This window comes from Chanodichthys erythropterus, chromosome 4, assembly GCF_024489055.1.
Source record: "Chanodichthys erythropterus isolate Z2021 chromosome 4, ASM2448905v1, whole genome shotgun sequence".
In the NCBI taxonomy this organism is placed as follows: domain Eukaryota; kingdom Metazoa; phylum Chordata; class Actinopteri; order Cypriniformes; family Xenocyprididae; genus Chanodichthys; species Chanodichthys erythropterus.
In genome coordinates, this window is record NC_090224.1 from 4,545,130 (window position 1) to 4,557,170 (window position 12,041).

Sequence of the window (12,041 nt, forward strand, 5' to 3'; positions counted from 1 at the left end):
ATTTTCCAAAAACCGAATATGGCACAAAGCCATTAAGATAATATGCAGAAAAACAAATGATGATCGCCAAAGAGGAAACCGTTTCATTGTGGTGTTATGACCTCATCCAGGCCAGAGGCTCACTACCTTTCTCCCTGCTCTTCCTTCTCTTCATTCATCTTCAGCTCTTCTTTCGTGTAATGGAAGGTGTACGACATGCTTAATTGGTCCTCTGCCGTCTGGTAGGACACACTATCTGTGTCTCTAAAAATATCCCCGCGTGCACGTTGACTCATGTGCACGGGAGCCCCGAAAACAGTAGAAGGGAAGGATTTCGTTGAGTATTGATAACGGAAAAAGACAGATAAGATGCATATCCGCGGAGACCTGAGAGGAATAAGAATGCTCCCACATGCACCTCTGACGTCACCAGAAACTCGAGGAGGTCTGGAAGAGGAATGAATTTATGCTTTTGCACGCCTTACTCAAAAGGCCATCACATCAGGTTACCTTCTCACGGACTTCAGTTACCCATCAAAACACTGTCTCTCAATGGGCTGACCTCATCTTTCTAGCGGGGTCTAATGGATGAAAATGGAGTGAAATTACAGTGCTGTTTATGGCTGATGATAAATGTTCTGTGTCAAAGATGTTATTTTCATAAGAGATAAATGCTAAATATTCATGTAGAGTCATTTGTTCATTTCAGGGATGCACAATATTAAAGCTGAAAACTAATAAATGACTGATAATAAATTCTACTGTTTTGTCTAAAAATAAAAACAAAAATAAAAACTAAAATCATTTTAAATGCTACAGTACAAGTGAATTTAGACATCACATTAAAATGTACAGTATGAAAAATATTAATTTAGAGATAAAGCTCAATTTTTATATATAAGACATATTGCTGCTGCACAAATAGCATATATCAATAACCCATAGAAGATCTATACAGGTGGAGCTGGGGAAGGTGGAGGGATTTAGAGAAACTCTGAAGCGCGCTGCAAACTACTATAGTGAATGTAACCAGCCATTTAAATGTGTGAGCAACAAGCTCATTGGCTGCAGATGTGACATGGACCTATCAGCTTGTGACAAGTAGTTAACGCTGTAATTATCATCAGCTTGCATTGAGACAAATCAGCACTGTTTCATCTAGAGTTTCCTGACATAACTATGTATATATGTATAAGGTTGTGGAAAACTAAGTATTTAGGTGCAGTCACAAAAGTCAGAAGTCACTTTCAAACCAAGCAGCTTTCTGTGACCAACTTGAATGTGAGGGAAATCTGTTGCGGGGAATGTTCTCGTGCCCAAATGTGCAGATTCCAATTGAAATTACTGGATTTTGGCTGCAAAATTTTGTTAAGGCCTGCATGGGACACACTAGATGACTTTTACATCTTAATTGATTTTAAAAATGTTAAAAGACTTTTAACACTAAAATCCTCCGAAGGCACACAAGACCACACACCTGACAACTGTGATTTTACAGTGACAATTCCACAGACACGAGATCTCACAGAAACTCATATGATAAAACATGAATTCAGAAGAGAATGATGGAGACGGGTCCAAAATCAAGCTTAAAATCTCTAAGAGTGTGTCCAGCATAAGCAACAGTAAATGTGATGCACCTGGCAGGTTTTTGGTCCATTACTGAATATACATCAAAATAATCATTTAAAAAAAATGAAGATTGAAGATGAAAATTGTGGCTTTTTGACACTGATTTTCAGTTTCAACTTCAGCATCCCAAATCAAAAAGCCACAATCTACATGTTATTTTCTTTAAATTGTTAATTTTGATGCATTTTCACAGAAGAATTTAGAACCAGCCTTATACTTAAGATTATAATAGATTTAGGACCGGTTTTACAGACAGGGCTTACCCTAAACCAGGATTAGGCCTCAGTTCAATTAGGATATTTAAGTAGCTTTTATAAACATACACCGGAAAAAAACATTACTGGTGTGCATCTTGAGACAAAACAATGGCACTGACTTATTTTAAGATATGTAATTGTGAGTTACTTTCAGTTAAAACAGCTCAAACATGCTTTTTAGTCTAGGATTAGTTTAAACCTTGTCTGTGAAACCGGGGGTTAAATTTGTCCAGAAATATGTAGATTTGCACTTCCCTATTTATCGCAAAAACTTGGATTCAGTCAAATGTCTGTGTTGAAATCAATCATATTAAATAAACACTCTCTTGGACTCTGATGAGAGAAAGGTAGGCTATAACCTTTCTCCCACAAATCCACATCCACCTGGCAAACGGCTGTCAGGCCTGTGGGTTCTCGGTGGAGCAACCAAACAGTGTAGAATCTTGTCTGGTTTGATCTTATCTCCCCTGCTTGTTTTTCTGGGCCTGGGTTCAAATGACGAGTCACCAGAATATGAGAGGTTTCAAGGGGACAGGCTGAAAGAACAGTTAAACTGAAAAGTGGCGGTGGCCTCTTTTTACCCTCACGAAACGAGAGGTGAGGATGTGTGTGTGTGTGTGTGTGTGTGTGTGTGTGTGTGTGTGTGTGTGTGTGTGTGCGTGAGTGTGTGTGTGTCTGTGTGGCCCGCTGCCTGCTGCTCTCGTCTTATGGAGGGTGATGGAAACACATGTCAAAAAGGAACTGAGTGTTTAACGTCTCCTGTTCTGCGTACTTCCTGAAACAGGAGGTCTGTGTATATGTGTGTATGCATGCTTTTGTGTAAAAGTGCTGTCTCATACTTTGTCTTTTCCTCTGATATTTCACTGACCCACTTTCAACAGTTTATGTCGAGTTTGTGTTGACAGTTTTTACAATACAGCATCAACAAGCCACAACAATAAGAGTTACGAAACTGTTCGGTGAAAAGATTTTTTTTTTTTAGTCACATTGAAGGTGCAAAATTTTTCTGTCATTAAAAAGTTTTAGGCATAAAGAAATTAATAATACTTATGTAAATTATGTTTCAACTCAAATGAGTCATATCAGTAGCCTAATAATGGCTGTTTTATTGAGGGGGATCACCTCATGAGAGCCGCCATGTTAAGGTCATATGAGCAGCCGAATAGAGAGGTGCAGGGATGACCTCTAAATATGGGGTTTTATAATTGGGTTCTTCAATTTATGAGAAAAATAAAGCCTGTGGCATAACTTAATGATACTTTGACATTTTGTTCTACAAAGTAATGTACACACACCCATATAAAATGCAAATTTTGAAGCAGTTATGTTTATTTTTGAAAATGTATGTTAATAAGTAACTAGATAAGATAGTTTGGGGTGTGAGTGTGTGCACGTTACGTTGTGGAGAAAAATGTCAAAGTATCATCAAGTTATGTTTACCACAGGCTTTATTTTAAAAATAAATTGAAAAGCAAATAAAAGTCCTCTGTTTTTGGATATTTTAGTAATTACAATAAATAAATTATTATTTAATATTAATAAATGTGTAATGCCTGACTGTAAATAATGCATTTTTGCAATGGCGTTGGTTACTGAAAACTTTTACATGATACCGCAGCCGTACAACTAGGTGTCAGTAAAAGTCTAAGATAGCTTTTCCGAAAAAATTAAAATTCGCATCTATGACGCGAATTTGACGCGCATCTATCAACAATTGATTGCCAATTAAGTTTAGAATACAATGAACCAATTAGAACCCAGTTTAGGTCAGATAGCTGCTAATGGTGGATATTTTGAGGAATCGAAAATGTAAGTTTTTTCTATATATAAACTGTTTATGTAATAAAATATGTTTTCGTAGTTTGTGTTGTCCCTTATCAGTGCGAAATTCTCAGAAATTAAAAAGGGTGTTTTCTAGGGCGTTTCCAAACTTTTGGAGGGCAGTGTATATATATCACAAGTAGCTTGCGATACCGCTCTCTCTCTCTCTCTTTTTAAAGGGACCCAATTCTGCATCTGGAAAAAGTGTGTACAAAAGTTGTGTTAAATCTTTAAATAAGACTTTTTTATGTAATAGGGTTGATACTCCTTGGCGTGCTGTCCTCCATTTAGGGGAGAATGTTAAACCGGAATGGAGAGTCATGTATAAGTCACCTTTGTCAAAGAAAGTAGGAGACTTACAATGGAGAGTCCTTCATGGCGCTATTGCTGTGAACGCTCTTGTTTCGGTTATAAACCCAGGTATCAGTGATGAATGCCCTTTTTGCCTCCAGAGAGAAAATGTCTATCATGCCTTTGTTTTTTGTAATAGGCTCAATTCACTTTTTCAGGTTTTGGGGGGCTTGTTTAATCGGTTTGATGAGATCTTTTCATTGGGAGTGTTTATTTGTGGTTTTAAATATACCCGGAAACATCGATTCTGTTGCCAATTGTTAAATTTCCTTTTAGGCCAAGCAAAAATGGCAATTTATGATACCTTTATGAAAATTAAGATTGAACAGAATTTAAATGGTAACCTACAAACTGTGTTTTTTAACTTAGTGAAGTCAAGGATTCTGGTTGATTTTCAGTACTACAAAGCTATGGGAGATCTTATGCGGTTTGAAATGATTTGGTGTTACAAAAGGGCTTTGTGTGAAATTAGTGACGGGAATTTAGAGTTTACATATTCTTAATTTTTGGGTGTTTATTTTGTTTTTTGTTTTTGTTTTTAAAATGAGTTTTGTGTATATGTAGTAGGAATTGATTGTATTATGTTGTTGAAAATTGTAATAAAGGTATGTTGAAATTCAAAAATTCTCTCTCTCTCTCTCTCTCTCTCTCTATATATATATATATATATATATAAATATAAATATAATAAATATGATATATAAATAATAAAAAACAATGAAAATGTACAGTGTTATAATACTGTGCCTTTACATAAGTCACACCCATTATGGAATTTAATCATGGCAACAGTTATACAGCCTTTCCATCTTATAAATAGCAATGTATCTCAAATCTTTATGTAGGGAAAAGGACTACTATTGTTGTGAATTTCTGAACACAAAGAGGCACATCTCTCTGCATGCTTTAGCAGCTCTGTAGTGCTAATTGAGCGAGCGGAGTTAGCGCCAGCCTTGGAGGCCAACTGTTCACAATCCCCCTCAGAGCTAAAGATAGATTCTCCCACCACAGTTAGCAGCACAGGTTTGCAGAATGACATTACAACTACTATATCACACCCACACACGCTCAAACTTACACATAGCGAGCAAAAGAACTTCTGAATCAACCACACACTTATACACTCTACCTTCACTGGATCATAAAATATGATGAGCCCCTGGATAGAAATGCTGTAAAATCACATTGAGCTCACAAAAGGAAATAATTTCTGCTTCTATCTCACTCGGTGAAAAGAGGTGCCTTTTCAGAAATGTGTTTAATATTTCAAAACCCATCAATTCATCAAGGATAAGACTGAAAAATAAGATCTACAGTATTTTCTATGTGACTCCAGGACATCATGGCTATATAAATATATATGTTATGTTGTTGTAAAACACATCTGCTAGTATGTGTGTGTGCTGAACTTTCTGACTCTCATGAGCATGTGATCACATGTCACTGGGCAGAAAGTGAGTGACAGGATGACAGTGCAAAGGACAGGTGTGCTCCATTCCCACACAGTCATGGATTACCACTGCTCAGAGAAACAGAATCATTCATCTCCCTATTTCACCCTTGGAACAATGGTAAAATCACCACTGGAAACTGTAATGTTCAATGTAATATCAATAATACATTGATTTATCAAGGTTTAGGGCTGCATCTAAGGAGAGGAAATGCATGACTATTGATTGCACATAACATCCGGATTCTTCTCAATATAAGTTGAGTTAAATTCCAGGGCTAAATAATACTGTATATAGATATACACTACCATTCAAAAGTGTGAAAGAAATTAATAATTATTTCAGCAAAGTCACATTATATTGATTGAAATTGACAGTAATGACATTTATAATATTACAAAAGATTCCTATTTCAAATAAATTTTGTTCTTTTTTTTTTTTTTTTTACATTCTATTCATCAAAGAATCCTTAAAAAAAAAGTAAAAAAAAAAAATTCCACGAAAATATTAATCAGCACAACACTGATAATAATAAAAAAATGTTTCTCTAGCAGCAAATCAGCATATTAAAATGATTTCTGAAGGATCATGTGACGCTGAAGATTGGAGTAATGATGCTGAAAATTCAACACAAAATAATGCTCTTAAAATATATTAAAACAGTTGCGTTAAATTGTTATAATATTTACACAATATTACTGTAATTTTATCAAATAAATGCAGCTTTGGCAAACATAAGAAACTTTTTTTCAAAAAGTCCAAAAGATCTCAAGAAGGGTCAAGAAAGTCAAGAACGTTTTATCTTTTTTTCAACCTCAAACTTATGAGGAGTAGTTTACATATAAATTAACTAAATAATTAATTAATTAACATTTTTAATTACAAATTAAAAACCCAAGAAATCAATCATAGTATTTTTAAAGAAAACAACATTAAATAAAAAAAAAATACCTTTTCAAGTTTCATTAATGTTCCTTTATAGTAAATCTGTTTACCCCTGGAATCACTGCTGTATTCGCTTTGCACTGATACATGACAGCTTAGGACAGAATGTCTGTGATTACCAACACACAGCTCTTCATTAGAGATAAACAAAGATCAGTGCAGCACTTCAGATCATCCGGGAGAGAGAGAGATGCGTGTCTTAGAAGGTCAACGGACAGATTATCCTGTCTAAAAGAAAGGGGGTGAGGGCTAAAGGGTGCAGATAATGATATTTATCATAGCGCAAATGACTCTGAAGTCTAGTTTAAGAGGTTTACATGTGTTAATTGCTCTATTATCTAATTGCTCTATGAGTTTTACATTCACCACAAGCGAGAGGCTCATTGCCATAGATGTCTCCCATTTTCAGCATATGCTCGTCCTCACCTCAGCGTATACAGGAGGGTGAGAGGAGGCGGCATCAGAGGGGGAGGGGTTGTTTTTGACACTGAGCCAGGAGTTCTGCCAATCACACTGCAACAGCTTGAGTCTCAATCGATGAGGGGGGGGGGGGGGGACGAGAAGAAAAAGAGACTAGAGAGAGAGGGACGAGTCCCTGACATGCAGCAGGCTGATGAGGAAGCCGCTGACTCAGGAGTTCCTGGTGTTTAGCAAGTGAATATGTGACTAAACCGAGTGCATTCCACAGCCTTGATTCACCCCGCTCCCTTCCCCCCTAACAGCCGCCCGCCCAACCTCCCTCGTGCCTTTTTTCCAGGGTGATCCCAACGTTTCTCTCTCTCTCTCTCTCACTCACTCTCTTTTTTCTTCATTCTTGGTATGTCAACACTTCCAGACTCACTCTGTGCCAGGTCCACTCACTGACCATTGCATTTTTAATTGGGTGCATTTGCCACACAAGAATCGCAGCCACCCCTCCCCTCTCGCTTCGTCCCAAACAAAAACATCCTGAGGGCCAGGCCTGCTCAGGGCTCCACTACAGGAAACGGGGATTGAGCCGAGGCCAGGCACAGACCCAGACAATGTGTTATTAGTCAGAAAAAAGGATGTTCTTCTGGAAACAATGATTCAGAAGCTTTGTGAGCGATATATTGATGTTAGCATTTGCTAATTGAGGAATAGATCTTAGTAAGGCCACACAGAATCTGTGCATGTTTTGCAGATTTTCTGCACTGTGAGGGAACATCTGTGGAATTCTGCTGAAATATATCTCATAAAATTTTGCATATTTGATTAAATGACAAGCAGAAATTCTGTGAAAACGCTAAATTATTTTTACATTTTCTTAAATGTACTTATCTTACACATAAGATAATTAGGACTTCTTTTCAGATTATATATCTTGAATCAAGTTTTTTCTTGTTAAAAAAAAAACAAATGAGGTTTAGTTTTCCATTATATGAATGAATTACATTTCAAAATGTATTAAAATAAAAAAAACAGTTGTAAATTGTAAAAATACATCATATTACATTTTTTATTGTACTTTTTTTTTGTAAAGATTTATTTTTGGCGTTTTTGCCTTTATTATGATAGGACAGTTACTAGACAGGAAGCGAAGTGGGAGAGAAAGAGAGGGATGGGATCGGGAAAGGACCACGAGCCAGACTCGAACTCGAGTCGCCTGAAGTGCATTGGCGCTTCATGTCGGCTCGCTGCCCATGAGGCCATCGGTGCCGACATTTTTTATTGTACTTTTAATAAAATAAATACATTAAAACAGATTTTTGAATGAAAATGTGTTCGTATTTTTAATTCAAATATCTGAATATAATTAATATTATAAAATTTGTCTTGTTTTAAGCGAAAAAATTGTTGATATAAGAACAGTTTTATATGATATTAAAGTCCCCATGAACCAGAAGTTGCAAACGACTTTTCTCCAGTGTTGTGACGTATTTCCAAGTGAAACGGAATATTGAATAGAGGGCAGGGTTTTACTTTAGCACTCCTCCTCTCCATCTCTCGCTCATAGCAGACTGACAGTTGGAGGGGGAGTGGTTGAAGCGTTTTCAACCCAAGCCATCAAACTGACGTCATCAGAGAAGGAACGCCATTCCAGACCGGAAATATCTTTTCAGATTTTGATTAAAGATTACCACGACAAACAATTTTTTTTTTTTGTGTGTATTAACTTGCACAGATTAATTGTTCACCACAAGACTAGTAATATGCACTAGCAAAGTTACTAGGATCAATTTTGATTTCATGACGACTTTAAAGGTGGGGCAAGCCATTTTTAAAAAACGCTGTTAAATATTGTTGATATTTGAAATCAACCCAAACAAACCCACCCCTCTCTTCATTGCTCCGCCTCCAAAACTCATTCTCCAATCCTAACGACCCTGCTTCGAGTCGGTTTACCTGCACAACTCTCACTAGCTGGCCACTGTTACACACTCAGTGCGAAAGTGGATGTCTGTTTATCACAGCTGATGCGCAACAAAATAATGCTCCAATGAAATGAAGGTACAGTACACAAGAGTAAATACAAACAAGAGTTCGTTGTTAGTCGCCATCAGCACAGCAGCTCCAGACAGAATTATTATATATTTTCTGACAAGTATTATCATAAATTTTTGCTTCTCAAATGTTTTTCTCATTTTGTTCCGATATTTTCACTGGCCAACAGGACAAAAATAAACAAAACAAAAAAATTGCAGTAAATCTACAGAGCTTTCTGTGAAATCCCATGAGTGCAGAGATAGCGATGAGCTCCGCTAATAGAACTGGCCTTGTAAGGAAGTATGTGTAGATTACCCCCAAAGCTATGAGGAACCTAACCATGGCACCATCTGCCCAACTTCAGCTAATCACCTCTGCCAGATGGAAGAGAATATGGAGCTTTTTTTTTTTTGAGGTTGTTTCTGCAACAATGCTCCTCTGGCTGTTGCAGCTATTGTCAAAGAATTAAAAAAGTGCTGGGTAACATGCAAATAGAGCAGGGATAATTTATTCACCTCACTTACACCTTATAAATGGTGCTTTGTATGTTTTGTGGCATTCTACCTAACTCAGTCAACATAATCTCTAAATTTCCTGACATGTCCTGTCACACGATTACAGGATTTAATCTTAATACATTTTCAAGAGTCATTGATTAGAGCAGATTTAGCTTAGGTTAGATCCACAAAGATTGGTGTCGGCCATCTTAGATTATTGACAAATCCACATTCATCAGATGGCTCTGTGAAGGGCAGCCAGTCCTTGACTGAAAGCCTTAGTATTCAGCTCAGCTCTCAGTCAATACGTCTGACTTGAGTCATCGACTTTTTCGTTTGATGGGAATTTGATTGTGACAGTGGACATTTTTCAATGGGTGCTATGAGAAATGTGAACAATACTATCAACCTGTTATGATTCATTCATCTGATGCCTGTAAAAAATTCACAATTGTGATCAGTACCAAGACGAACCTTGAATAACTCCATGTTACTTTAGGAGGAAGCTAAGCAAACTGTGTGTAGTGACAAAAGCGAGGCTTTGCAATCTGCCAAATACGCTCAGCTTCCAGTTACCCATTATAGCGGTAACCATGGCGATTGTGACTTCATGGCGATTGTGAGCGTGAAAAGGAAGCCATTCAAACTTTCAACATTCATGATGCTTTTACAAACCTCTGCGTTTCATAACTGTGGAAAATGTATCCTAGAATAATTTAGAAATAATTTAAAAATGAATAATTTTTATACTTCTCTTTCCAATCAGATTAATGATGTTACAGTATGTAGTCATTCCTTTACATTTCATGTACTATTAAATCTCCTGTCTCTCACGCATCGGTCAGGCCTCAGAGGCGTTTATAGTTTCCCATGGGAATACACTCAACTTTCAGTTTCCAGCACACAGTGGGATTTAATATGCCTCAGGAGATCTTTAGCATGGACACTTCAGCTGAGACATTATGCAACAAGTGCATATTAAATGTCTTAAACTCCCAGTGGTGGGTATACTGATGTAAAATGGCCGCCATCAAGATGAAGAGAGGAATTACGGTGTTTGGACCGTTTTAACCCCAGAGGGGTTTTCCCTTTTGAAATATAGCACAGGAGGTCGTTTTAATGTGGATATTTATCATTCGGCAACTCACATTTGAAAGCAGGTTAGAGCTGACTGTTTTTTTTTTCTTGACACTTGCATTACAAGATGCCCTGCTAGGCTTTCTGGGGTTTTTTTGGACTTGACTGACAAATACAGCAATTGTGGTATAAATGGAGAGTTGGCCGCTAACAACATGCTTCACATGACTCACTCAATTAAACTAACACTATCTAACTGAATCCCAATAACAGCAAGAGATCTGATCAATAGGTGTGAAATAGAGGCAGAATGCCAGTGAGCTTGATAAACAATAAAATAAAATAAAATAAAATAAAATAAAATAAAATAAAATAAAATAAAATAAAATAAAATAAAATAAAATAAAATAAAATAAAATAAAATAAAATAAAATAAAATAAAATAAAATAAAATAAAATAAAATAAAATAAAATAAAATAAAATAAAATAAAATAAAATAAAATAAAATAAAATAAAATATAAAATAAAATAAAATAAAATAAAATAAAATAAAATAAAATAAAATAAAATAAAATAAAATAAAATAAAATAAAATAAAATAAAATAAAATAAAATAAAATAAAATAAAATAAAATAAAATAAAAAATATATATAAAATAAAAAATATATAAAATAAAAATTTAAAATAAAATAAAACTTTGGTAATAAGAAAGAATTTGTTGAAAAAATAAAATAGTTATTTAAAATACTGATTTTTATATTTTATTTTTTTTTATCTCAGTTTTAAAAATAATAAAAAAAATCAACTAGAGTTTGGATTGGCAGCATTCCTCATTTGCAACTCAAAAAAGTATGAATATAAAAGTATCTGCTAAATGAATACATGTGAAACAAACAAACAAACAAACAAATGAATGAATGTATACTGTACTTATTTGAAAACATGTTTGTTTGTTTGTTTGTTTGTTTGTTTGTTTGTTTGTTTGTTTGAAAGAAAGAAAGAAACAGAAAGAAAGAAAGAAATTGGCTAAAAGGTCTAGTCCTGTATAGGCTGGTTTTAGATGTTAACATATGTGTTCTTGTGTTGAAGAACTGGTAGACGGAAAAAAAGAGTAAAAGAAACAAAGTGTGGAGCCTCAAGACACATTTTTAAAACTTAAATAAAAAAGCTAACTTAACACAACATCTAAAAATCACAAAGCACATGCTTGAATCCTCAATAAAAATGCAACTTTGCAAACTGTTTAACAGCTAAAGCACAACACACAGTTATCACGCAATTAATACACTACGAAAAATTCAAGTAGAGATATATTATATATATATATATATATATATATATATATATATATATATATATATATATATATATATATATATATATATATATATATATATATATATATATATATATATATATATATATATATATATATATATATATAAAAAAGTAGATATCAAGTAGTCACCTTCACTGATCAACTAGCCAACCATCCTGAACTATCCCTAACTTATATAAAACCCAAAGTATCAGCATGTTCACACACATTCTGATGTGGTAGCGGCCTGTGCGCTGATGTCACAC

At 35.1% G+C, this 12,041-nt stretch overlaps 1 protein-coding gene across 3 annotated transcripts in view; it reads right to left on the reverse strand.

The window, feature by feature from the left end:
* Positions 1 to 12,041, reverse strand: part of bach2b (BTB and CNC homology 1, basic leucine zipper transcription factor 2b) — a 110,120-nt gene that overhangs the window by 74,009 nt on the left and 24,070 nt on the right. Inside the window, exon 1 of one of the 3 annotated variants that reach the window (XM_067383749.1) lies at positions 6,443 to 6,522. The exons of the other annotated variants lie outside the window; for them this stretch is intronic. Coding sequence (XP_067239850.1) covers positions 6,443 to 6,457 — 15 coding nt within the window. The 5' untranslated portion in view covers positions 6,458 to 6,522. Of the gene's footprint in view, positions 1 to 6,442; positions 6,523 to 12,041 lie in introns of those variants that run through there. 3 annotated transcript variants of the gene reach the window in all.